Source organism: Aspergillus piperis (assembly GCF_003184755.1).
Source record: "Aspergillus piperis CBS 112811 unplaced genomic scaffold BO85scaffold_2, whole genome shotgun sequence".
Lineage (NCBI taxonomy): Eukaryota > Fungi > Ascomycota > Eurotiomycetes > Eurotiales > Aspergillaceae > Aspergillus > Aspergillus piperis.
In genome coordinates this window covers 1955169-1982050 of record NW_020291592.1, presented here as the reverse complement: position 1 = coordinate 1982050, position 26882 = coordinate 1955169, and the positions used below count along the sequence as shown (strand labels likewise).

At 49.9% G+C, this 26882-nt stretch overlaps 9 protein-coding genes across 9 annotated transcripts; 5 read left to right on the top strand and 4 right to left on the bottom strand.

Moving 5' to 3' along the window:
* Positions 1-767: 767 nt before the first annotated feature.
* Positions 768-1849, top strand: BO85DRAFT_363375 (putative integral membrane protein; the record flags this gene model as incomplete). The annotated part of the gene is made up of 7 exons (XM_025655658.1): positions 768-860; positions 920-957; positions 1025-1048; positions 1108-1300; positions 1351-1402; positions 1454-1613; positions 1663-1849. The coding sequence occupies 7 exons, from the start codon at positions 768-770 to the stop codon at positions 1847-1849; spliced, it is 747 nt and encodes a 248-aa protein (XP_025520053.1).
* A 1027-nt stretch (positions 1850-2876) lies between these two features.
* Positions 2877-3873, top strand: BO85DRAFT_445556 (presequence translocated-associated motor subunit PAM17). Its single transcript, XM_025659290.1, has 2 exons — positions 2877-3486; positions 3564-3873. Exons 1-2 carry the CDS (start codon positions 2914-2916, stop codon positions 3738-3740), a joined length of 750 nt encoding a protein of 249 aa, XP_025520052.1. The 5' UTR covers positions 2877-2913; the 3' UTR covers positions 3741-3873.
* A 9-nt stretch (positions 3874-3882) lies between these two features.
* BO85DRAFT_389460 (enoyl-CoA hydratase/isomerase family protein) lies at positions 3883-5304 on the bottom strand. Its single transcript, XM_025656745.1, has 4 exons — positions 4824-5304; positions 4588-4698; positions 4159-4515; positions 3883-4088 (listed from the first exon to the last, which is right to left on the bottom strand). The coding sequence occupies exons 1-4, from the start codon at positions 5141-5143 to the stop codon at positions 3938-3940; spliced, it is 939 nt and encodes a 312-aa protein (XP_025520051.1). The 5' UTR covers positions 5144-5304; the 3' UTR covers positions 3883-3937.
* Positions 5305-6247: 943 nt separating this feature from the next.
* On the top strand, positions 6248-7826 carry BO85DRAFT_413106 (uncharacterized protein; the record flags this gene model as incomplete). Its single annotated transcript, XM_025657592.1, has 3 exons — positions 6248-6512; positions 6564-6770; positions 6989-7826. 3 exons carry the CDS (start codon positions 6248-6250, stop codon positions 7708-7710), a joined length of 1194 nt encoding a protein of 397 aa, XP_025520050.1. The 3' UTR covers positions 7711-7826.
* A 1892-nt stretch (positions 7827-9718) lies between these two features.
* BO85DRAFT_127053 (uncharacterized protein) lies at positions 9719-11801 on the top strand. Its single transcript, XM_025653956.1, has one exon. The coding sequence runs from the start codon at positions 10160-10162 to the stop codon at positions 11459-11461; it is 1302 nt and encodes a 433-aa protein (XP_025520049.1). The 5' UTR covers positions 9719-10159; the 3' UTR covers positions 11462-11801.
* Positions 11802-12479: 678 nt separating this feature from the next.
* BO85DRAFT_127130 (uncharacterized protein) lies at positions 12480-13379 on the top strand. The gene is made up of 3 exons (XM_025653957.1): positions 12480-12697; positions 12803-13012; positions 13105-13379. Exons 1-3 carry the CDS (start codon positions 12655-12657, stop codon positions 13293-13295), a joined length of 444 nt encoding a protein of 147 aa, XP_025520048.1. The 5' UTR covers positions 12480-12654; the 3' UTR covers positions 13296-13379.
* Positions 13380-15019: 1640 nt separating this feature from the next.
* On the bottom strand, positions 15020-16150 carry BO85DRAFT_363492 (uncharacterized protein; the record flags this gene model as incomplete). The annotated part of the gene is made up of 1 exon (XM_025655662.1): positions 15020-16150. The coding sequence occupies one exon, from the start codon at positions 16148-16150 to the stop codon at positions 15020-15022; it is 1131 nt and encodes a 376-aa protein (XP_025520047.1).
* Positions 16151-21444: 5294 nt separating this feature from the next.
* Positions 21445-23590, bottom strand: BO85DRAFT_456158 (glutaminase; the record flags this gene model as incomplete). Its single annotated transcript, XM_025661428.1, has 2 exons — positions 21445-23375; positions 23458-23590. The coding sequence occupies 2 exons, from the start codon at positions 23588-23590 to the stop codon at positions 21445-21447; spliced, it is 2064 nt and encodes a 687-aa protein (XP_025520046.1).
* Positions 23458-24349, bottom strand: BO85DRAFT_445551 (uncharacterized protein). Its single transcript, XM_025659289.1, has one exon. It carries the CDS (start codon positions 23981-23983, stop codon positions 23738-23740), a length of 246 nt encoding a protein of 81 aa, XP_025520045.1. The 5' UTR covers positions 23984-24349; the 3' UTR covers positions 23458-23737.
* Positions 24350-26882: the final 2533 nt, after the last annotated feature.

The window sequence follows — 26882 nt, the reverse complement described above, 5'->3', positions numbered from 1 at the left end:
GATCGCCATACAGACCGAGACAGCGATCACGATCTAGACAAGAGACTGAAGAAGGCTTTTTTCCTGCGTGTAGGGCGTTTCACCCAAGACGATAAGAAACGATAATCGACAAGACACCCACACCCGTTGTTCGTACTCATCGGGGTGTGGGGAAGAATCCACGGTAATCTATGTGGTTTAACAGCAACCCTACTAGTCGATCGACGCCGTTGTAAACTGAAGTGTAGCCAAGAATTAGGGGGTATAGGGTGACGCTATTGTTGTCCAGGATAAGAAGCAAAAGCCAGCAAAATTTTAGGGACTTTTGGAGTGAAGAAGAAAGGAAAGGGAGGTGTGGAAGTAATCACCGAACCAAGATACATGCTACACGAGACGGGCGGAGAAGACAAGCCAGTCAACAGTCATGAAGCCCACCCGATAACCAGTCAGTGGGGGGGAGACCATCGGCCGTCTCCATCAATCAGACCGGCCTGATAAGCCAAGGCCCAGCTGGTCCGGGCGGCGGGTTTCTCCGGTTCGCGGCGGTCTGTCCAGTTCAGCTGCGCCCAGCTTTACCCCGTCAGGCTTAGCTGCCCCCGGTTACTAAGGCCTCCCCGGAATAGCCGGGCATCCTAGCCAGCTCTTTAGATCATTGCATTAGTGAGATCCCTATCTCTCTTATTCATTTCATGCCTCTTCGGCAGTGATTGCAAGCTTCCGGGTTGTAACCGAGTGTCGTCCTAATTAATTGAAACTCCTTCAGTTTCTACCTCTATCCCGCTTCCAGTATGGCGTCTTCTGGAACAATTCAGTCGCTTCAGCGGCAACATCCCCTGCAGCGCCTGTCCAGCCCGTCCAGAGGCTTCTCGGCCTTGGTTCATGTGAGCACTTCCCCGAGTCGGTCCCTCGTTCCTTGGGCTGATGTTTGTTCCCATGGCAGTCTCTAGGTCTAGCCAGCTTCTTCTTCTCGTTCAAGTAGTATGTTGAGTCCGTTACAGCTCGTGCTCCCCGTGCTCGGCCCGCCCACTAACCAGCTGTTCTCTAGCATGCACGAGAACCCCAATGTGGCGTAAGTATCCCATGTCCTTGCTCTGGGGTAACCAAAGATGTCATTGACCTTCATGGCAGTAATGAAGCATATGGTTGGCATTTCCAGTACCTGACGGTCATTGGGCTGACGCTGGCCACGCTCACCTTTACCGCCGGTCTGCTGGCGGATATGACGTTATCGGCTCGGCTATTTTTAGTCAAGAACCTTCTTTCTGTCTGCAGCGCTCCAATGGAAGTGTTGATCAGCATCCTATATTGGGGGATCCGTTTGGTAATTCATTTCTTCATGGACGATTGTAATTCCCCCTAACTGTTCAACAGATTGATAAGCGTCTGGTTGTTCCTGATTGGGTGATACTTCCCATGCATGCCGGTAAGTCGGACTCGTATCGCTTGAAGGAAGCTTGCTAATATTGCGACCAAGACGTCGGCTTCCATGCTATACCGTCTATCGTTCTACTGATTGACCTTCTTTTTCTTTCACCTCCTTGGACTATTACTGTTCTTCCTGCACTGGCTCTGTCCAGCACCATCGCTTTTGGATACTGGTTCTGGATCGAACGATGCTTCCAATACAATGGATGGTATGTCTTGTATTCGCTTCTATGGAAGTACAGCTCACTGACTGCACAGGTATCCTTACCCAATTTTTGAGGCTGTAGGATTCGAGGGTCGCATTGGACTCTTTGCCCTAAGCGCCGTTACAATGGCGCTAAGCACGGGAACTCTCAAATGGCTCTATGGCCGCGTGAACGGATACGGAACGAGCGCCAAAGCCCAGTCTCGCCCTGGAGCTATCAAAAGCAACGGCAATATTTAATCATACATCTTGAGTTGCAGAGTATAGCGGTGGGCCTACTCGATCTAGGCGAGATATAGTCAACACCACAGTATAGATGAGACGATATATACTACCAGCATATAACACTTCAGCCAATTGATTCGATATACACGAGATGTTCTTATTCCGGAATTATACTGTGCAACATTATGCATCATTTTCACCTATTAGGCTCGATACCCCGCAAAGCGTTCTGAACCCCGCACTCTTTAGCCGAGCTCATTCAACACCAAGAGCAAATTACATAACAGAAATAGTGCCTGCCAAACAATCAGCCTATACAACCTTCTTCAATTCTGGAAATTTCGGCCCCTCTTCATTCTGAAAACTACCCTGATCCCCTGGTAACGGTCTCAGTACGCTTCTTATTCAATGTCAAGATCGCAATCTTCATTTTCGGCCCTTATTTCACTCCCAGATCTACCGATCACAACCAGGCAGATTTCTCTTTTACATCGCACCACCAATTGGCTTGGTGATGGAAATGCAACATGGTGGGATAATCATTTGTACACCTAATCCTGACATGCAAATTCTTTATCCGCTTCACAGCGTTGTTGATTTGCTCAAACTTTGGCAATGCCTTGAACGTTGGAGTATAGAATAGTCCATGCCATATTATGTTGTACAGGCAAACGATCCATTAGCCATCATAGTGCTTGGTAAAAACCGAGAGCAGTAGATTTACTCTGTACTGCTATGTTTGACTAGTCATCTTGTCTAGCATGTTACTCCCCAATTGAGTATTTTCCTCAAGAGCCCAAGATCCTCCGATAGATCCTACCAAAAATGCTATAATCCGCCCAAATAATCTAACATATTACCCAAACTACATCCAAGGCAATTGCAGCCATTGAGCACACTCATCACTCCAAACAAGCACTGCCCCTGTATAGTCCATATTTACCGCGGCATCTCCCAATGAGGTCATGCCTCAGACCCGCTTACATAATCCCCAGCTTCACCCGCCGAACTTCAGAACGAATCAATCAAACCACCATCACCACAACATCCTACCACTCCCAACCCAACATCCATCCACCATGCACGCCCCCTCGATCAACGGGATGCGTACCGCTATGCTGAGCGGACGCCTCACCTCCAAGACGCTGGGCCCCTTCGCCCATCCCAGCAGCTGCACCAACCCGTTGTATCAAGCGCTCACTCAAGCCCGGACCGCAAGCACCAACTCCTCCTCCATGCGAGTCCGCAGCACCCACACCCTGAAGACCACTACAGCTCTGCGTCCCTCGACGACAACGCAGCTCCCCACCTCTCTGGTCCTCTGCCGCGCCAACTCCTCCTCCGCCGCCGCTGCCAAAAGCGAAGCCGTCCGTCTCGACTGGGACTCGTTCTTCAAGCTCCGCGCTAGCCGTCGCCGGTACTCGCTTGCCTCGTCGATCGTGAGCTCCCTGTTCACCACGGTCATTGGCGTGCAGGTTCTCTCGACGCAGGATCTGGAGTCCCTTGGCGCGCAGGTCATGGGTCTGGATCCGTTTGTGGTGCTGGGTATGGCGACGGCGGCGTGCGGTGCGGCGGGTTGGCTTGTTGGTCCGTTTGTGGGGAATGCTGTTTGGGGGTTGGTTTATCGGAGATATAAGCCTGCTGTTATGGTGGTAAGTTTCCTTCCTTCCTTGCTTGCTTAAGTTTATTCCTGAAGTTTGGAATGCTGATAATGGATTGTTTTGTGTAGAAAGAGAAGGAATTCTTCGATCGGATTAGACGCTTCCGTGTCGACCCGTCGTCCAACTCCATTGCTAACCCCGTGCCTGATTACTATGGTGAGAAGATCGGTAGTGTGCAGGGTTATCGCCAGTGGTTGAAGGATCAGCGGGCGTATAACCGCAAGAGACGTCATTTCATTGTTTAAAGTTAGTCAGTGGTTCTGTTTTGCATGGGATGCCTGTTTCTTTTGAGTGAGTGTTATTATGGCATTCTAGAGAACTGTGATTAAGTTCTCTTTTTTTTTCTCCTATTTGTACGAATATTCATATCAGTGAGCGATTTAAAATGATTATTGAATATGTTCACTTCTTCGCTATATCTATATCCTAGTCGTCTCCACTCTTACAGCTTTGACTTATACTCAACCTCCCCCCTCGGATCAATATCCATCTCCGCCCACCAAGGATAATTCCCCGGCCCATCCACATCCAAATCACACTTGAACTCGGGCTTCCTCTTCTCAAAGAACGCCCCAACACCCTCCTTCTGATCCCTACACCATCCACTCGTCAGCAATATTCCCCTACTACCCCCCAAAAACAAGATAAAAAAAAAAGACTTACTTAGAAGCAAACATATGACCCAAAACCCTCGACTCCAGCAAATGCGCCTCCTCGACACTCGCCGGCGCCCTCCACATCAACGCCCGATTCAACGCCCCGGCCATGGGACTCACCAGCTGAGCCATCTCACTCGCCAACTCCACCGCCCGCTTCATAACCCCTTCCTTAGTGGGAAATGTCTCGGCAAAGAGACCCCCGAAGTGCGGTGACGTGGGCGGGTACACTGCCCCCGTGGAGACGAGGTACATGGCGCGCGAGTACCCGATTAGTCGGGGGAGGAGGTAGCTGGAGCAGGATTCCATGGTGATGCCGCGGCGGGCGAAGACGAAGCCGTATTTGCTGGGGGTGTGGGCGATTCTATACCATTGTTAGGTTAGGACTTTGCGTAGGAGGGATCATGCTGAGGGGGGTTGGGGGGTGTGGACACACCGAATAGCAGCAGGAAGAGTCATGGTCATGCCGACTCCTACGGCGGAGCCTTGCATCGCGGCGATGGTGGGCTTGCGGCAGCGGTGGATGGAGAGGGCGACGCGGCCGCCACTGCAGTGATCCTCCCATAGTTAGTATTTGTTGGTGGTTATATATATATCAATAGTAGTTGTGTGTGTGTAGAAGTTTGTCCATGGACAGAAGTAAGTATAGAGGGTAAGTAGGTAGTATCCCACCTATCGCGATAATCACGCAAGTTCAACTTCTCCTTCCCCTTCTCGCCTACACTAAATCCAATTTCGAGATCTGCTCCAGCGCAGAATGTATCTCCGCTACCGGTCAGGATGATTACTTTCACGCGGGGATCGCGGTCCAGGGTGGTGAAGGCCCATTCGAGCTCTTGGGCCATGGTGGAGGTGAAGGCATTGCGTTTGTCGGGCCGGTTGAGAGTGATGATGATGACGGGGGTCGGGGAGGGGGTGTTGGGTGGGTGGTGGGAGAGTTTGATGTGGCTTGTTGGGTGGGATTCGTAGGATGGGGGGAGGGTGATGGACATGTTGATAATAGTTAACTATGGTTTATGATGAATTGTGTTGGTTGATGAGGATGGGATGATGGTTGGAGCTAATTGTTGAGATGGTACTGCTATTGAGTACTCCTCTTGTCTTGCTGTATTGCTTATATACTCTGATTTATTTGAAGTATGGGCATTTGCTCGGTTATCAGAGTTTGTTTACTAAACGCTATGGAAGTATGCAGGGGATGGACGATGGATGATGGCGCCGAGGTCCGGGTATTACTCCGTGGGTGTTGGTGAGTTTACCCCGCAGTTCTGGGAGATGAATTGTTGGTTCTGACATGAGGTTTGTTGCTGTGTCTAATTCAGTGTCGATTTACTATGAAATATCTAAGGCAGCTGTAGTTGTCAGATGTGTCAGATATTGTAATCATTTTTGACCAATGTGCGAATAGAGTTGGCGGATGTTGTAATCCGGTCCCCTTTGATGCCGAGGTATGCACCCTCGGGGGGCTAAAGCCTGACCCTCGCCTCCAGAGAGAGGATATCGGTCAAGGTGTCGGTTGGGAGGGCGTAAAGTTGTGGGATGAAGAGGTGAGGTCAAAATGGAGTGGAAAGGTACTATGGTGAGGAAGTGAGTTGAAGGTGAGGTGAGCGGGAAACACAAGTAAAGTACTAAGAGTATGTGATCATTCAAATGTAGAACTTGAACAAATGGGTGCTTTCAGCACAAGGCAATCTACACAGTCTACACCCTTCAGTTTCGGACAAGAGAGTCGAACTAACGACGCTATGGCGAAGCCTAAAGCCAAAGCTAAGACCGATCCCAAACGCAAGGCCGACGTCGATTCGGATGGATCTGACACTGAGTATACTACCAAAGTTTACGTAGCTGTGAATTAGAGCTTACAAGTGAATACAACCTTCTTACGTATCCTCCAGTAGATTGCCTAATATGATGTTCCTTTCCCATCACTCCTCCATGGCTGTTTCCTGGCCACCTTTACCTTCTTCCTGCCACCTGCCCTTTCCTTCCCAAGCTTCGCCCCCATTAGCCTCCTGTCGTTGAAGCCACACCCGTTTCGCCCTTTTGCTTGAACTTCCTCGCGGTATCCAGCAAAAGCTGGTGTCAGTTTTGTTGTGATGTCGACACTTACGCCCAACAAAATAGCCTCCAGGGGACCTGCAGACGAGCTCCTCGACCCAGAGCGGCGCAAAATCATTGCCCAGCTGTCCGTCTATGTCGGAAATCATAGTCTCCCTTCAACAGGATGGGCTCTCCTTTGGTTTGCAGATCTGGAAGTCCTGAAGGAGTATCTCAAAAACTGTGGAGCGTCGCGGTTGGGTCCGCATTCTGTGGCACATAACTTTACCCAAAGCAAGTGGCTTCACGACATGATAATGTTCTGTAAGTGATGTAACCGGTCATCCAAATAGGTACGAGCTAATGCAGCACTAGGGAAGTGCCGGCGTAGAAGCTCACTTGCTTCTGAAGAGGGCGCAGAAGAACCAGACATTGAAGGAACTCCAAAGAAGCGCCAGCGTACTACAGAAACCGCGTCCAGGATTCCCATCCTCGCTGGCAACACCCGTCCTACGGCAGAAGATCGTCAAGAAATAGCGAAACCATCGGCACGCCGTAGCAGATTAGCCAAGAAACTGGTGAGTTGAATTCACATACCGAACCAAACAAGATGGCCATGTCAGTTTCTAATCCCATATCGAAGTGTAAGGAACGAGACCAGAACGCTTGTATCCTCACCGGGTACCGTGAACCGCTAGAGGTTGCACATATTTTCCCCTACAGCCTCGGTCAGAGGAACAAGACGGAACTTGACTTATTCTGGGGAAGCTTGCAAACGTACTGGAGTGAAGAGAAGATAGCCAAATGGAAAGAACGGGTCTTAGGCCCTAGTGGCACGGAGACCTGTTCCAACTTGATGTGCTTGTCCAACCTCGCCCATAAACTCTGGGAAACAGCGCGATTTGCTCTAAATCCCTTGTCGATCAGCGAGGATGAGAAGGTTCTCAAGGTGAAATTTTTCTGGATGCCGATTAACAAGTTTTCTGACGCTATGTCGTCCAGAGATGTCCCGAGTCCTTTCCCCGATGGCTGCCGGTCCTCTATAAGGGTGGAAGGCCAACTAAATGCGAAGCTGTTCAACATTGAAACCGAGAAAGCCCTACGCTCTGGGGATATTCTCACTTTTAAGACTGACGACCCGGTCGGTCATCCTCTCCCGTCATTCGAACTGCTCAGTATGCATTGGGCGCTCCATAGAGTTCTTGCTCTCAGTGGTGCCGCCGACGTAACTGATGAAGAATTCGATCTCCGAGACCCCGATGCGCTGCAGGCCGAAGCCACGGATGAAGACAATGAGGAAGAAGTAGAGAGTGAAACGGAGGAAGACGACCCGGAGGAAGAATCGTGGGATGAAATGGTCGTGGAGAGCCACCGATTAAATTTCCCGAGCCGTGAAAATCGTCCGGCATCCACTCTACCCAGATCCAGACATGATGACCACAAGGATCAAGAGGAGCAGGCGGAGCCGGCGGACGCAGAAGGTTCCCCTGCTTTGGGATTCCGAGACACTAATGTCCATTAGACGGATCATCGGCGCCATGCTTGTCTCGTTAACAACTTAATGGATTGAGCCCACGATAGCCAACATCATCATTCTTATATTCCATGATGAATTCATTTGTTGAATTCAATCTCAAGATGAGGCAGGCAAATATCCAGTTGCTTACCCACTCTATCTCTTGTGTGTGGTCCTCCTGGTACGGGCAAAACGCGAACAATTGCTGCAGTGACTATGTTTGTTACGCAAGTCCTCTGCCGTGGGTCGGTGGGATTGGCCAAGTTGGCTATCCCAGTGCCGACTCGCACAGTAGACTCGTGTAGCAGGTGCTGCTGTAATGAGTCAGTCAGTTGACCGGCGCATTTGAAAATCTTCCTCCACCCGACGAAGCAGACCAATGTGATTCTGTTCCGGGCAGGTATTGCCCAGTATGTTATTGGCGACTGGGACTGGCTGGGCAGCAAGGTCTTCAAAAAGGACGCCGCCTGGTTTCAAGTACGGATGAGGCCGAACGTCTTGTGGGGATGAGATGTCGAGATGTCCAATTTCATATGACAGCATCCAACTACCCGCATTACTTCAGTGTAAGAGTATAGATACAACTTGTAAGAATCTTGGAGCCTATAGCCATCATTCCCCTGGTACTATTGAGCTCAGCCTCGGTATTGTTGAGGCGGGTGTATCTATCATTCCCTGTTGGATCATGAATGCGGTTCCGCTGACTTCGAACGCCCTCAATGGGAAGTTTACCATCGCACACGCACACTCATCGAAGGTCTGTGTGGTGCTCAGCACTTTCTTTGCTTTGCTCCATGCTTAAGCACTGGACGTGGGATGTTTCCATCCCAGGAATTTCGGTCAGAGTACTGCGATGCTATCTGTCTTCACCCTGCCACATGTTAAGGGACCAGTATCGACTTGCCTTGTCCTGCACATCATTTCCAGGGGTCTGCCTGACAATTATGCCACCCATATACTCCGTGCTCCATGTGTCACGGTCGCTTCGATCTGATACATACGTTCCCGTGTAGCCGATGACGATGATAATGATGGTGATAGTACTGTGGATTTTATTTAGAGAAGAAAATATGAAGACGTTTGTGCTGTAAGCTTGCTGTGATTATCCCTAGTTATATATACAATGAATATTGCTCAGGGACTAAGATGCGGGCTAGCGGCTGTTTTAATTCAAGAGACTAAATACAATGAATAATCCTCTTTATGAGATAATAAATACTATGAAGTATACTATATACTACGTATATAATATACTAGGCATACTAAGGATAACTGCGATGCCAAGAATAGTAATTATAATGATATAGATTAGCTAAAGGAAGAAAACAACAGCATGTAATATGAACAGACTCAGAACACACATCACTTCATCAGCTTACATTCACTATCATTTCAAGGTCATGTGACGGCTGTCACACTGACCTTCTAGCTTGGACCAGCTAATTACTTAACGAACTTGACAGGTCAAGAATCTTATTGTGATCGAGTCTGCAGGATAAACTCGATAATTGAAAGTGCAGGATAGTGATGGATGCACAGCACTGAAGTGGGTTCAATACGAGAACCGACTCCATCCAAAACCAAGATAATTGAGACAATGTAGTGGTGCTAAAACCACTTTGCCATCACACTAAATCAACTGTTTCATCGGCACTGCCCTGTTGATTGTGTCATGATGAGACTGCTCGGAGTATGCAAGGAAATCTGTCAATTATTTCCCCCACTTTGGATGTTTTTTCTACAATGTTCTTGTCTGCTCAATGCTCATCTTCTTCTGGCGGCGGACACCGTTTGGGGCTAAGCTTTTTCTGGGCAGGCTTTTTTTAGCCCGCGCGGGATGGAATTTCCCTCTCACTTTTGCTCCGAGACAATCAAGCAAGTGAAGCAAAGCAACTGACGAAGCAAGCAATCCGAGCTATTCTTATCGTCATCCTGTCTCTCCCTCTCCCTCTCCCCCTCTCTCAGCCAATTGACCTTCGGAAAATCCACAATGGCTGTTGACGCTATTCCCAACCCTGCACCTATTATCGAATCCCTACTCGGATAATGCCTTACGCAGCATGCGCTCAGCCCTGGCGCCCACCGCGTGATCGGCCAATGGGCCAACGCGATCCCAAAACTTGGCTACTCGGGCGTGGGTCAACTCGAAGGGTTTTGACCACCGCTCCACTGGCCCCGATAAACGAAAGAGCGGCCGGACTATCAGCTGGCCAGCAAATGACTAGAGCAAACTAAGCGATGGGCAGACCCTGAGGGCCCAGGGCTTCAAAAGCAGCAAGTCTCATCAACATGGCTCCAAGCTAACTCTTGCTAGTCCGCTGCTGGCTTATCTGCTGTCGCAATCCGGTCCTGCCTTTTGTTTTCCTTTTCCCTCTTTTCCTTTCCTTCCCTCTCTCCCCTCCATCCTCTCTCCTCCGTTCCCTCCTGATCGCGTCTGCCAACCAGTATGTGACCGATGGCTTTCAATCACTTCAACAGAAAGCAGAGGCTGCTTCTGTCCTCTTACGCCATCCTCTTTTTCTTCCTTATCATCATCTGCCACTTCCGGTCCGCCCGTGACCCAGGCTCATTCTTCTTCCAGCCCACCGAAGGCTATCGCCCGGGATACAGTCTGCAACGGATCCACGAATCGCTGGAGTGGCTGTCTGCCTTCAATCGTTCCGACAATATCCCGCCCCGTCCCGTCTCCCAAGTCAGCCCGCCACGGGAGAAGACCGCCTGTGTCGGCATCGTTACCGTGAAGCGTCCCCTGCAGCAGGACCTCGACACAACCGTTGCTTCGATTCTCGATACCCTCTCACCCGAGCAGCGAGCGGCGCTTACCGTCCAAGTGCTCTTCGCCCTGAGCAAACCCTCCGATCACCCAGATTACAATCAGACATGGTTATCGAATGTCGTTGACCACGTACTCACCTACGACGATGTCGACGCACCCGGGTATATCATTATGAACTTGGAGAAGAAGAATAATATAAAGAAGAAGTCTCTGATCGACTACCGGCTCGGGCTACAGGCATGCTACGACATGACCGACGCGCCGTGGATCATCATGCTGGAGGACGACGTGGTGGCCCAGCGCAATTGGTACGAGCACACCATGCGCAGCGTCCAGCAGGTAGAGGACTGGCGCCGGCACGATACAATCAAGGACTGGCTATACCTGCGGCTCTTCTACACGGAGAAGTTCCTCGGCTGGAACTCGGAGAATTGGCCCATCTACCTGTCCTGGAGTGTGCTGCTCGTCTCCCTCTGCGCCAGTGCAGGCATGTACACTCGGCGGAAGATCCGCGCTACCCAGGGCATCCTCACCAACTCGTTCCTGCTGGTAGTCTGCTTCTTCTGCGTGCCGCTACTGATCACCCTCTTCTTTCTGGCTGGTCGGGTTACCTGGTACCCGATGCAGGATGGGGTGCACGTGATGAACGCGCACGGCTGCTGCTCGCAGGCCCTTCTCTTCAATCGCGAGAACGTTCCAGCCCTCCTGGAGTACTTTGAGCACATGGAGGACGTGATCCCCACCAAGGCGGTGGACAGCGTGATCGAGATGCAGGCGGGGCGGGCCGAGCTGGACCGACTGGCCATCTCCCCGTCACAGATGCAGCATGTTGGAGCAGTTTCGTACAAGGAGAAGAAGAAGTCGTGGAAGTGGGAGGGGCCGTATCGCGTCAAGGGAGCGCACGGGGTCTGGAGTATGGGGTTTGAGCAGGCGTACGAGAAGGACATGGATCGATTATTCCAGATGGACGGTTCGGCATGATTATATACGCTGTATGCAGCAACGCATGGTATGGATGGGATGCACTGGTTTATGAACACGCATGACTGGATAAATGTTTATGGTGTGTATATATACATAATGGTTTCTTTGGTTTGTGAATAATAGAACTACTATACTTGCAGAATTGACTGTACATGGTTCTTGCTATCACTCATCCTCTTCTTACAGTTCTGAACAACAGCCCTCAGGGATAGTAGATATTCACACAGGGAAAGCATACTTTCTAACCAGTATATAAGTAATGCTGTTCCCCCCTCCCATTGCTTAATACACATTGCTTCACTAAACTATCTCATAGCTACAATCCTAATCTGTCAAATGCCGAAATACCAGCAACGATAAAGAATAGAGATAGATAGCCTCCCTGCGGGGAAATCCTAGACCTACTTGCTGCCCAACAACAGTAGTACATAGTAAAACAATTGATCGACTAAAAATAATATACTAGTATCCAAAAGGACAACTAGGAAGAATTTTCCACTGGGTTTCCATCAGTCGGCAAAAAGTTCTGGAATGAATTAAGGAAAATCATAATCCAAGGTAATATAGTACGTAGTATGGTAGAGTATAATAAAGGGAAAAAGTGGGGTCAAGTTAGATTAAGAAGTTTCCACTTTCAGGCATGGTTGGCGCCCATGAATGAGGTAAGAGGGATGAACTTAGTCTTCAAGGTAAGGCCCTAGAAGGAGAATAAATTGATGGAAGAACTGAAGAATAGAAGGATGGAAGATGTAATGTATGGCACCTGAGAAACAAAATTGGAAGAAGAGGGAAGGGAAAAACACCGTCTCGGTCATTCGGCCCCAAAAGCAGGACGTCATTTGATCAAAATCAAAGTCTTGGCTGCTCGTTCAGTCTTTTTTCTTTCCACTCAGTCTTTCTTCTCGCTCGCGGCCTTTGCCACTTTGGCGGCTCCTCAGCTCTCTCTCTTTTTTGTGTTGATCATTGCTGGGTTAGCTATTGCGTGCTTTCCCTTCCCACTCCTCTTCAAATTATCTTCTCATCTTCTCCTTCATTCTCTTGATTGAGAGGTCGCCTTCGCGTTGTTGTTGCGCCTTCGCAATCAATCGCATCCCATACTTCCCTTACTACTCACTCTGATCATCCACTCTCCCGATCGCATTCTCTCTCCGCCCTCCCCTTCCCCTCCACTCCCTCCCTGTTCGGCAACAATGGGCGGCGCTAGAAATATCTCCCACGGCCGTGGCGGCGCAGGTATGTTTGGCACTATCTCCCCCTCTGCCTCTCTGTCTCTCAGTATCCCTTTCTTTAAAAGACATAATATCACCTCTTCTAACGCGATATTGTTCTCCCCCACAGGCAACATCTTCTCCGGTCACAATGAATCCCGCACCACCCCAAAGGATCTCGTCACCCCCACCATCAAACAAGACATCTTCACCACCGGTCGCGGCGGCTCCGGTAACATGATGCACAATGATCCGGAACACCCCGAATTAGCCCGAGAAATGCAGGATGTGGAGTCGCCCCCATTGCGCATGGAAGAAGCGCCGCACTTTATGGGCCGAGGTAATTTCCCCTATACCTCCTATACTACCCCTTCGTCCGTGGTCGTGTCTTTCAAAACAATGAGCTAATCAATGGGTTGTAATGTTATCCAGGCGGCGCTGCAAACGCATATATCCCTTCCGCGGAAGAAGAAAAGCGCGTGCGCGAACAGGAAGAGGAGCAGTTGAGGCGTGTACGCACGCAGTCGAAGGATCGCAGGAAGGATGCTGAGACCGCCAGTGTCGCTGGTGAGGGTGCCGGTGCTGGTGGTGGGGGTGGTGAAGAACGAAATCCGTCCAGTTGACTAGCACATGTTTGGAGTTGAGGATGGGGTTGGATCTATTGCTGGGATGTCATTTCTGTCAGTTATTTCTGCTGGCAGAGATGGCATGGCAATGTATAGCATGGCGTGGTGAGGTAATGGGGAAGAGATAGTGAGTGAGGGAGAGTGAGCTGCGTCCTGTCGTTCACGCTAACTTACTATTCTCTTTATTTCTTCCCCTGCTCTGGCTGCGCTGTGCTTTTCTGCCTTTGACTCTTCTCCAAACGTGTGATTATTGTTGCATGCACCATATGTGTGTGCTTGTGTTTCTGCTCCTCTCTTTCGAGTGGACCGGACTGGACTGAACTGTACCGGATATCTGAGATGGATGGGATGAGAGCATCCCATCTATCTATACTTCGACTGACTGACGACCGACCGACCGATACCTGCACTACCTGCTCCCAACAATCCCCAAGCAGATCAGTGTGCAGGTGCAGGTAGTGCTCGACACCACCTACCTACCCCTCACTTACTCATCTCTCCATCTCTATACCCATCCCCTCAGATGGAGAGATCCCTTCCTCATCTTCCCTTCCCATCATATTCCATTCCCTCCTATTCGATCTGGATCTGTTTTATTTTAAGTGTTTTTTGAAGAATACCCATGTAGTAAAGAAACCCGGACGTGGGGAAAAAGAACGGCGCGAGGGTCGGATTTTGTCGTTTCATTTCATTTCATTTCAATTCATATTTGTGATTGCTGTTGCGTTTGGACTGGGGGTATTATTTTTCATTTTTCAAGTATAATATGTGTCTCTCTCTGTGTATGTTTTCAGTATTATAATCATTTGTTCTCATTTCCACTCATTTATTTTCTATTACAAAGGTTGGGCAGGGCACACCGGGGCCCTTTTGTAGTGGTTGTTAGCACTATTATTACTAGTAGTGAGATCTCCAATGAAATCCCGGGGGCTTATCTATGGGGAGGGCTGCATATTGCTTTTTTCTGGCCTTGTTTCTTTAGTGGTCATTACTTGGGGTATTATTATTATTACTTTGGGTTCTGCTAATTCTGTCTATTGCCGAGGTAGATAGTGTAGATCGTGTATGAATCTATAATCCGAATAAAATGTATGTATGCATAGCTTGCTCTGAAATAGAAATGCAATACCAATCAAGTACTCCGTATATTGCTTATGAGGTATCATCCATCTCATGCCAAGTGAGTATGTGTCCCATGCGATCATGCCATAGATAGTTGTAGGTGGTGTAGATGTCCAGCACCCTGGTTCAGTTTGCGCTGTCGAGTGATTGGCGGTCGGATCTCCTCTCCTTCATGTCCATCGACTAACCAACTAGATTCCACTAGTTGGTCGCATTTGTCTTTCTTCGTTGTGGTGTTCACTCCGCTCCGCTCTTAGTGCTTATTCCCGGTCGGCCTCCCCAAATGTCACTTCCCGTCATGTCCTGGTCTTCTTTCTATTACAGTTCACTGCATGACTCCCTCTTCTTCAAGACTGCATGAATTCTGTGTAGGTCACTCATGGTAGAGCCTGGCCCACGGATGGTAAGGGTGTTCCCGCCTGCTTTAAGGTATGTCGACGGGCAGCGTGCACGCTGCACGCGTCTCTCAAGGATGGTCATGGTGACCACACAATGTACTCTCCAGCGCGCAGATGCATCCATATTCGGTGTCTGAAATGAACAACGCGCACTGGAGAATGGAAAAAAAAGGTACTTATACATCTCGTCCATGAACCGTCTCAGACTGGAGGAATATAGCATCCTGTCGCGTCCACCACCCAACTGATTGAGTCTTTCCAGTCTGCACCCAGGCGCTGGCCGATCTCCCGGATCAGTCGCGCTCCCCACTCGCCCATCCACCAATGTCCTCGCAACGAGTGGATAATCACCGCGTAATGGGCCAAGATGGCTAACGCAAAGGGCTGTCTCTGCTGCAGCAAATCCAGGTATCGCGGCGGGATCTGGAAGATCCACTGGAAGGCAATAATCATGGTTTCTCCGCCCCGGGCCAGCTTGTCCAGCGAGTAGCTCAGGTACCGGATCGTCGTGTCATACGTGTCCTTATCATGGGCGGGATCGCGGCTGGCTAGGTCCGCGTTCATTCGGGTCAGCGACATGATGGCCAGCCGAGACGTGTCGGGCATGGTTGGCTGCGAGGTGTCGCACTCGAGAAGCGGGCTGAACTCGCCATCCGCGACCCAATTGATAATTCCTCCTTGGACGTCCACCGACCCGCGTGTGAACCGAAATATGTTGAGAAGCTCATTCAGGACGTCCCCGAGTTTGTTCGTCGTCCGAGGGAGGGCGAAGGAAAAGACCACCATGATACTGGACAGAGCAAAAGCGGCATTGCAGTTGGATTGATCCAGACGCCCCGCGATCTTGCTGAGACCGGTCACAGCCCGGGACTGGTGTGCCTGGGCGGTTCGGATGTAATAGTCTTTGGGCGGACCGGAGGGGCAGTTGAAGCCCAGATCCAGGGCGGAGAGAGCCAAGATGCCGTGCATCAAGAATGGGTGGCGCATGGCTTCCCTTGGCACTACGCCCTGCCAGATTCCTTCTACCGAGGTATTTCGCGAAACCGAGCGGTATGTGGTCGTGCACCATTGCATCATCAACTCGAGGTCTTGAATGTTCAGCTCCCCGGTGGGAGTGGAAGGGGCAACAGGGTCCATGACGACGCGGTATTCAGCGAAAATCCTGGGGTTCACGTGGGAAGGGGAGGCGGTGCGGGATGGGGGAAGGGTCGGGGTGGTGGAGCGAGACTTGACCCTAGGCCAGACCAAGGAGGTGGAGGAGGGAATATATTGACATATTATGTTGTCGCTGGTGCAATGGGAGCACTGGGGGTGTTCGTTGGGGCACTGCATCCCGGTTCGATTAGCATCTATGAGGGCGACACAGGACTACCAGTCCCGATTTGAAGAACCACAGAAAAGTGGTGTGGTGTAATAATTCAGGGGAGGGGGGTGGTGGAAAGTAGCAAAGGTCCCGGTCCACAGCGGTAATCAAACAAGCAGATAAAGCTCCACTGATAGGTACATATCTAAAAGTAGGAGGGAGAAGTGGAGGGAGGAGACAGGGAAGGGAAAGGGATCACTGCATCATTCAGGCATCCAGGCACCCAGGCAATGATGAGGGAGGAGGGAATTGGGGGTAAGGGAGAAGGGAGAATAATAGAAGAGAGAAAATTAAAAAAAGAGGGAAAATGTAAGAAGAAGAACAGCAGCAGTAGAAGAAGGGAAAATGGATGGAAACTTTAGTGGACCAAACAACCAAGAAAATAGCAGGCCAGGCCAGGCAACTTAAGTTAAGCTTCACCGGGACTAAAACCCCAAGAGCACCTACCTTGATTCGCCGGTTCCTGCACTCAAAACAGCCATTCCGCGCCGGGGCTCTGTAAGTGCGCCGTGCAGGCATTGCTGGGGACTTTTTTCTTTCTTGGGGATTATATTATTATTTTCCCCTGTCGTGTTCTTTTGTTCCTTCTGTCCAGGTTCTGGGTGAAGGAGCAGAGGATGCCGGGGAGGGTTGAAGGGAGGGAGGGGGGGAGGTTTCCCAGCAGGCGCAAGGTGGAAACAGAAGCGTCAAGGATGGAAGGGAGGAGGGGGGATGTTTCATAGGAAGTGTAAAAAGAAGGAAAAATAAATATGAAAAACAGTCCCTTTAATCAAACAAGCAAGAAGCCGTGATCCCCTCCAACTGTTTACAGCTCAACTTTCAACAACACCTTCTTGGCCGGGGTGGATAGTTGGAGATCCATGGGGTTTAATATCCAAACAAACAACCGACTCCCCATGCTTTTTGAAGAGAAGGAGAGAGAGAGGGAGACGGAGAGAAACTAAAGAGGTTTTGGCCTCTTTTCCGGGAGAAGGTTCCAAAACCCGCTCATCGAGACCACCTTCAATTCCACAACCCACTTTTTCCCTCCACCACCCAAGCACTTTTCCAACAATAATTCCAAAGTTGTCCAAAGCTAGCCGATAGATCGCTGCCCCACTTCCGTTGTCTTTGCACGGAGGCAGTAAGAGCGCGAATCCCCGATGGCATGGATTGGAGGGATTGGATGGAACTGGATGGCTCTGGCCTTCCCCAAAAGACGAAACCAGTAAATGCGGGCAAAAAAATAAAAAAAAGGATTTGTGGTGTTTAATGCAGCGCTACGAAGGGCTCGGCGCCCCAACCGCCGTAGCAACAGAAGGGAAAGAGACAGAGACAGGATGATGCATCATGCGGTCGAATGGGCAAATGGTCATCTTGGTCATCTTGGGTCGCGGTGTACTGAACCCTGGATCATCGTTGCCTCTTTCTTTCTGTCTTTTGTCTGTCATGACCCAGCTCGCTGATGACTTGCCATCTTGAGAGGATGATCATTTATTAAAGATGTACGACTGTACAATTCTTAGTTTAAAAAAAGAAATAAAACTAAGCAAGTACCATGCATGGCCAATGTTCATCCTACTTTACATGGTATACCGTCTGAGATCTTCTACCTGGGAATGGAAAACGAGAGAGAAAAAGGAAAAAGAGGGTTAACTGTTCACTACTAGATATTACTTACTATCTAATACCAACAACTCACTAGTACTGATTTAGTCGAATTTAGTGGTGTGCTTTTCTTCCCCCATCCTTGACATGCCCCACCGGCCACCAGCCCAATTGACCCAATCAGGAATAAGCAGTCACACCCCCTGAAGCATCCCCCCCGTTTACCCTACAATAATCTACTGACTATTAATGGAACTAAAGTGTAGTTTATCCCAGATCTTCCCCCGAAACTGAATAAGAAGCACCGGTCCATCCCGGAACTGATGGACATCCGTTCCCGAATGGAGAATAGAGATGGAGGGATGGACATAGAGGCGGGGGGGGAGAAAAACAAGAACAAGAAAAAAAAGATTGATGCTTAAACCCCGACAAGCCAGCAATGAATCTCTCTCGTCATGCCGTCTTGGGACAAAGCCGGGATCCACACCACATCCACTTGCAGCCAAAAAACCTAAAAGTCAAATCCCCATCTTCGGCTCCTGGCCCTTTGCCTATCGTGGCTTAGTGCTAGGCCTCCATGAACCCTGCTTTTGCTGTTTTGGGCAACTCAGATTCTTGGGGGCTTATCAGTGTTTTCATTGGCCTGCTATCCTCCCGCCTTGCCGGATCTGGCATAAGGGGTGCGGGCCCGTGACTCTCCCGCCGCCCGGGGCTGCCTCAGGCCTGATCCGATGGTTCGTTACTCACCATTGGACTGTTGTTGCTTTTGTAGCTACAACTGTACACCTACACTACTACCCTCACTAGACAGCTAGTGTCTCAATCCCTCCTCCTTCTCCATCCACGTTGTGTCTCTGTTGCATGGCATCCGTGTCTCACATCTCCGAATATCGCCTTCGGCTCCGGAATCATGAGACGCTTGACCCAATGATGTCAGCCAGAACTCCAATCCTCTCATAGCTAGCTAGCTATGGTTCGATCACGACCATTCTGAATCAGTCAATCCATCAAGCGATAATACCCCGCTTAAGAGGGGCGAGCCGTTGCCGGTGACGGAGGAGTTACTGATCTTCCCGCTTGTTCTTTTGCTCTCTCAAAGAAACTCGATGGAATGAGCACGGTGGCACCATGGCGTAACTTTCCGTGGATGATGGACCCCGGCTGCGACAAAGCCTCTTCCGCAGCCTCTCCCACACCCACGCCTTCCCAGCAGCATCACACATAGGCATCCCACCAATCGTCCGTGACGTTGCCCTCGCTGTCCAATGATCAAGCTCAGCCCACAGTGCGAGGTGCATGCATCCTACAGCTAGCCATACCTCGGACTAAAAGCCCGACCGTTCCGCCCGGCGCTTTTGCGCCATATCGCGCGTGTGAGTAATCCTCGAGCTCCAGCTGGAATAAACCAGGCTAGCTAGGATCGCGATACCACTATACTAGTCCCATCTACATCTCGGCCGGCGGAGGTAACCGGCCTCACCGTTGGTACCGCGATCATAAAGGCGGCCAGTGGGTCCCTCTGATTTTCGCCGGGGGAACGGATTCACCCTAACCGCGCCAACGGGCTAATCTAGGTTGGATCAGAAGAAACGACCGCTGTTGGGGCCAAGGCCCTCAACAGCGGGCCGGGCTGAAGCCATGGGTGGATTTCAGATCACAGACCTCTTCACTGAATCTTCTGGTAGGATTCTCCATGCGCCCAGATGCGCCTGAGGGTCGGCCGCTTTGACTCGAATAGGCATGGCGCTAGCAAAAAGTCGCGCGCGTTGGATATCGGATTGGACCATACTGGTGAGCAGATGCTGCTGATTAGCCAGCACATCAGATACACCGTCTCCGCAAATCCTTCTCTTCCTGCAAGACGTCATCGTCATTCCCGACTGGGAAAATGCAGACCTTGCTTCTATATGAATCCTCTCCATCCCGCAACTTGTCTGTTATCTTGGACCACTCAATGTTAAACGAACTGGCCACTCTGCTGACCAACGACGGGACATGGTGCCATGAACCTGTTGGACCTGGCTGCCTATCCGGGACGCTTGTTCCATGCTCGATGGCTTAGCACTGTATCGAGCCCACAGTTGCAGCGCTTAGGAGGGGCTGCATGGGCCCTTGACAAGGCATCAGCAAGTTGATTCGCCCAGAATCCTGGGAATACTTCGGTTAGAGATTGGACATGTTGGAATTTCGTCAGACCACTTGGGTCAGCTGGGCCCGAGATACGCCGAACCGAAGAAGCAGATGTGTACAGAGTGTGCGACTTGGAGGTCACTACGTTTGTTTCTCGACTGGCACAGCATACGGAGTCGCCGTGATGAATTGAGATGACGCTTTGCCCATAGTGGGGTTTCGGTCTGTCTGAAGACTGGACAGAAGCTATCGAAAAATTGAAGGGCGAAGGTCCTTGAAGGAATCGTACGTCTGCATCCGATGCCTCCGCTGACGGATCACTCTACGCAGTTTGCTGCGTTATGGACAGCCTCCAAATTCGCCCCATTTCAAGCCCAACCGGGAACTAGGCAGTTGCTCAGTAGATTAAGCGTTGGAAGTCTGAAATCCAGGTTGCAACCATTAGCATCAGAGTTATCCACAAGCTGCAAAGAGACTTCTCATACGTAGATTTCCTCACATGACACTACACTACTAAACTTGCTGTTACATTGCTTGCCTGACAGCATGCTAGGATTGCACTCGAAATGCAGGCCGTGCTCAACAGTCACAACACAGGTCATCCACTTACTAACCAGAAAAGTCTTGTCAGCCAGCGATGTTGAACAGCAACATGAGCCTATCACATCTCAATATACCTACAATCCGCCCACGTTTTCTTGAATACGTAGCATATCGACGTGTAAGCTACAACTTCAGCTTATCATCAAAAGACACAAAACCTGCAACACAAGCTCGCTGTCAGTCAGAAACGTCATATGTCAGGCAATAGACCAATTTTTATCGACTTCGCAACTATAAATACCACTTGCTAACCATGACGTGACCCAGCGTCCATTCATTGCCTCCACTTACTTGCTCAACCACCATTATCATCTCCCTGGAACCCTCTGTCTACTATGTGAACTAAATAATGACCCAACCCACTACATAGTCCCATTGAACTTGCCCCTTTACTTCTTCCACAAATAAGTAAGTGCATATCTGGCTTTGTTTGTGGAGTATCTCTCTAGTAGTGGCATTGATAATCAGAATTGTGACGTAGTGTATATATACTATATATATTTATAAAATACGTTCGGAAAGCAAATTTAGTAAGTTTTGACACCACAGGAATAACATTCATTCATGCAGTATAGTTGCGGCATGGTAACGAATAGTCGTAGACAAATATACATACACTCTGACTATATATAACTACTAGACTACTAGTATTAGTAGTACTAGAGTCCATGTACATTGTGCATACTTCAATCATTTATGTCTTTAGTTGATATTAGAAGGTGTTTGTCTAACACTTACTATCCCTAACCATCAATATATATATATGCACTTAGTCGCGCATTCCTGCATATTATTCATAGCCCTAGCGAGGGACAACAATGCATGGATCAATTCCGACAAGTGCTCTCTGATTCCAAATCTAAACTCCAAAAATCTAACCTATGTACAATACGCCCAAAATGCAATGTATATATATATATACCAAACCCATTAAGCGACTGAATCAACAACCCACCCACTGATCCGCCCCCTGCAGCGCCATCAACGCAAAATGACTTCCCAGTGCCGGCCTCGCTCGAAACGCAAAGTACTCACCGGCCTCACCAGTCGTACTATCTTGTACCCAGTAACGGTCCGAGAAGGGTACATCGTTGAGACCATTAGCAATATAGGCATGGATATCGGTGATGAACATGTCCCTTGCATCATCGGTGACCGTTGCCGCCACGAAGCCCTGCCAGTTCGTTTGGCCCCAGTCGAAGTTAGCGTCGAGGGCTACGCCAGCTGGTTTGCGGACTGTGGGGTAGAAGGCTGTGGTGGCGTTATATGCTTCTTCGGGGAAGAGGCCAAAAGAGAATAAAACGTCCGCGTAGTGGTTGTACGCGAGGAACCAGGAGTCGTTGTCGTACTGGGTGGTGAAGTAGGTTCCATTGGGGTCTGTGCCGAGACGGCCGTTATAGAGGGCGTCAGCGATGGATTTGCCTGCGTCGGTGTAGTTTTGCTGCGAGGTTAGGTGGCCGTAGGAGGCGAGGCCGCTGGCTGCTTTCATGGCGAGGTTGGTTTGGTTGGCGACCTTGCCTAGGGCGTCGTTGAGGGAGAGTTGTGCGTCGGGGTATTTCCCGTTGATGCTTAGGTATTGAGCGTATTTCTGCAGAAGGGGGGAGTAGGTGCTTGTGATGTTGGTTGTGTTGGTTGCGCTTTCGTAGGCGTAGGTCATGATGAGGATGTTTCCGCTCTCTTCGACGGGCATGAACTCTCCCTTGGGGCTGTGGCCGGTGGCGTTGGGGTAGTCCATCCCGATGTCGTGCACGGCAAAGTCGTAGGTGTAGTTGGTTTGGTCCATGTATTCGAATACGGGTTTTAGGAGGAGGCGGATGTAGTCGGAGTTTAGGACGTAGAAGACTGGGAAGGATGCGTAGATAACGTCGACGGTGTTGATGTTTCCATCGCTGGATATCTCTTTGATGAAGGCCATGGTGTCGTTGGTGTTTAGTGTGTCATTTGGGATTGTGAGTTCCATGCCACCGTAGATTTGGCGGAGAGATAACGCAAGTATATCGGAGTAGTTAGTGCCGGATGATGATTCTCCGCCCTTTTGAATGAACTCGTCCATGTTCATTGACTCATTGAGCGCGTCCGAGTAGTCGTCAAGGAAATACGAGACGGCGGATGTAGTGTTTGGGTAGATTGCTCGGTAGTACCCAGTTTGCGTATTACCAAGGTAGTTAATGGTTTGCTCGCGCACATGGCCTATGGCGAAAGTGATCGAAGTATTCTTCGTACTCGTTTCTAACTCGTGCGCAAATGCGACAACACCGTCAGATGTCCAGTTTGCGTAAGAATTGCCCAGTGATCCATTGGTTACAAATTGAGAGCGGATCGCAGACAACGGCCCCGAGGCAGAAGAGAGAACGCTTCCATTTTGAGCCCGCGTGGCATAAACCGTCTGACCCCAAAGCGCTTGCTCTTGAGAGTTTTGCGAGAACAAGGCCTCTTCCACGGGACTCAGCTGAAAGACTGAAGTTTTGTTGGCTTCTGAGAAAGCCCAAGTGGCGTTATCCGGTTGACCGGTCCAGGACGAATCAATGTCAGAGTAGATCTGGACAGAGTCGTTGTTCGATATGCCACTAACTGATATTGTGAGGTAAGAAAAGGGCAGAGACTGGCGTAGATAATTTGTTGGGGAGACAGGCGAAAAGAAGTCGAGGGTGAAATTTTTCGACCCGGCTGTCAGCAGAAAAGTGCTGTGTGTCGAGGTGAAATTGCCATCTCTGACAGTAGCAGCCTGGATGCCTTCTAATTTCTCACAGACCCCGAAAAGACTGTACGCCTGACCATTTACACGAGCAATGACAGACCAGGTGAGGTTATTCCCAAACCAAAACTGAGGTGAACTAGAGGGAAGACTCGATGCCTGATATCCGGGAAGCCAAGCTGTACACGTCAGTATGCGTTTATTCTACATGATCAAGCAATGCAAATCAAGATTGAACTTCAAAGCAGAGGCTGGACTAACAAGACAGATAGGGACTGCGAACAGCAAGTGGATAAGCCGGCGGCAGGAGAGGAGCAAAAGAAGCAGACACGACAACCTGAAGAAGAGCGCATCCCCAGGTCCATAGGAGACATGATTCCCCAAAGCACCTCATGATCTACAAGGATAAAGGTAGAAAGAGATGAAGGGGTATGTGCTATACAATAATGTCGCCGCTCACCTGTGGCAGCATGCGGACCCCTCTAGGGAGTCCGGCATTCAAGTACTCTCCCCTTCATTGTCTCCCACTGCACAATTCCATTCAGGAACATACTTTTCTTGGAAGGAGTGGGTCATAAGAATTGCTGCTCTGGTAGGCTTGAATTCTAGCAAGAGAGTGATAAGGGCCTGGTACCAATTCATGGCTAGCATTCGTTCTCGTCCATAGTTCGGCATGTAAAGGCAGCAGCCCAGCCAAGCGGCGACCAATCGTGGTGGTGGACCTGAGACTTACCCCTGGGTCCTGAATCCCATTATTCAGCCCTGAGACGGGCCCGGCAGATCGCATCTTTCAGATCGTAGATCATCGTCGACGTTTCCTGTCAATCTGTCGCCGTCCTCGGCTCGCTCTAGGCCGGCCCCGGGCTCTCACATTCTTCAAACAAGGTCACTACCCCCGCATTCCAGATGTTCACAACCCGCTACAATCCTGTTTCCAGGCCAAGTCACTCAGTGAAGTATACCTTCTCTGCCGATTTTTCTCCTTGCAAGTTGGAAGACCCTTGAGATGGTTTTCCATGGCTGATCGTGGGGCTCCCGGGTCGGGTTCATCGCTGGGTCGTCCCTGATTCCACGATCTACCCATCCTCGGAATAGAGAAGCGGGAGATGAATCTTCTCGAAGGCCCAGGGCTGCATTCAAAGGGGGACCAGGGGCACATTCAGGGCGAGATATGGTCGAGTAAAGACTGGGCTGCAGAGGAGCTACCTAAGGGAGCATTCTGCCAAGGTTCGTCCTCAGAAGCAAACCTTGTCTTCTGCATCGGCACGCGGGCACGTGTGATCCTATGTTATGCTTAAGTTTGTGAGATAGCATCCCTGCAGAGTCTCGTTAGCACCAAAGCTTATTCCTGCAACTTCATCGTCCGCCTTCCTTCCAAGGGTCGAACGACAAAATGTAGCTTCTGTCGACGCCTTTCGTTTCTACGCAACAATGGACCCCCTGGCACCTTTGATGAAGCCAAGTATTTGCCACCATGGAACCGCCTGAATGTGGCTACATGCCATTGGTATCAGACTTGCGGAGGGGTTTGGAAGACCTTTGTCACCGCAGGGTTGGTCTGGCCCCGACCCTGGATACATATGATCCCTTGCCTGTGACACCAGGGAATGTTTACGGGATATGGGTGAAATGAAGCGACCGAGGGGCTTACCACATCCTGGCCAGGTCATCACAGGCTGCCGGATAGCTGCAGGCCAGGATGGGCATTCCTCGTTGCTTGATCCATCGCGTTGCAGGAGTCAGTGACTTCATTCTTAGTCACGGTGCAACCATGTCCGACAAACCGGTTGATGTTCTCAGTCAAATAGGCTCTTATTTCGTAGCGCTATTAGAGTTTCGATTTGAGTGAGAGCTTATGCAGATCCGGCGAGCAGGAAGAGGATGACAAGCTGTCGCTCAAGAAAAGTACATGCATATAGTTTGGTTAGTAGTGTGAGCTTTGGTCCATGTGTCTGTCACACGGGTAAGGCGTAAGGATCTTCCAAATGCCTGCCTTCTATGGATTCTCTTGCAGGTGAGTTTGACTGCTTCTGATTGAGGAGCAACGCGTCTGTGCAAGAAAAGTGGTTTGATGACTAGGGAGTCACATCCAAAAAGCATTTCCTCTTCTACTATGTTATCCGTACTCGTAGTAGCTGGATCCACAGAAAATATGAAGAGCTTTTTGGTCTTGTTATTTATGTCAGAATCTTCATTAAACTGTATAAATCCGCTGTGGCAATGGTTTCCACACTATCTGTAATATCTCATTTGATCAGAGTATTTGTAATGCCTTAAAGTATGCCATGCAGGTGAGACGGAGCATGACCGGCCGGCAGTACTGCGGATAAATCAACCGCATCCCCCATCCAGTAAGTGCAGTGAGTGATTGTTAGTAGTGGCAAGTGGCCGGGTACCAATGCAGCGTCTGTTTACCGATCCACCGGTGCCCGCACCCGATAAAAAATTGCTGGATTTTATCTCCTAGCGAGGGCCTTTTCCAGTTCCCCGGCAGCGCATCGGTGCAACAACCACGGTGATCATCCGTCTACGGGCGATTGGTTTGCTTGCCCCTCCAATCACCATCTCACCTCCCCTGAGTCAGGGAATGTAAGATAGTGAGATCTAAATCGATTATTGGTTGAATGTAAAGTCTCCAGAGGGCAGAGAGATCGGAAGTCTCACACAGTTCAGCTCCCAGCGGCACAAAGTGGATGGTGCACCGGTGGGATTTTTCCTTGCCGATGGGGTCCGTCTTGACTGAAAACGGAACGGTTGGAGTTTGATTCCCTGCCGCCTAAACCCGGAACGGCGACCGCAGCCCTTCAATCCGACCCAATGCTGAGGATCCCTGCACTGGATTGGCTGAAACAGGAGCAATGGCTCCACACTTGTGCACATCTCGGCCGGGGTGGTTGCCGCAGTTGGCCAATTTAGGTAGAGGAGACTCCAGCTGGCTGCATCTTCTTTTCGTTGCATTTATGCGCTCGACCCACTCCTATGGTGACAGCAAAGGCCTGCTGAATGAAAATTGTAAATAGAATTTTTGGGGAGGATGGAACACAAGCTGAACTGTGATGGGGTACCATTCGTTACGATGACGAGATGGAGGGGAAAACCTATTAATTTGTGATCTAATTTTTTTTCTCACTTTATTGGCAGGAAATACCTACAGACAAAGAAGAGTCAGAAAAAAGATAAACAGCAATCAAAAGGAAAACATGGGGGAGAATAGATGGATCACATAGAAAAAGAAAGGTAAATAGCAAACAAAGGACAGGTGCGGGAAAAATCCAGCGGGAGTTGCTGGGCCAAAAAAGTAGTTGCTGAACCCGACCGTCTGGGTCGCGAGGTTCCTGCGCCGGGTTGATCGCCTCCTGATCCGTGACGCTACGACCAAAGGAAGGAAAGAGGAAAAAGAGAGCAGGGCAAGCCCCGAGGGTTGGCCAGCTAAGCCCGTTAGCCCAATCCTTCTGCTCCCCAAATCCCAGGAATTGCCGGGGCTTGCTGGCACTGCTGGGGACTGGCTCCCTCTCTCTAACCTCCCCCCGGAGATCCGTGGGCTGGCTTGCCTTTTCCCTTCAATTTGCGTTCTATGGAAATCCTTATCCAGCAGCAGACAACTGACTCCATACTTTAAGATTGGAATAGTATGTTTCCCTGGATATACTAGAATTGTTTATTGTTTATCATATTTCATTCTTATG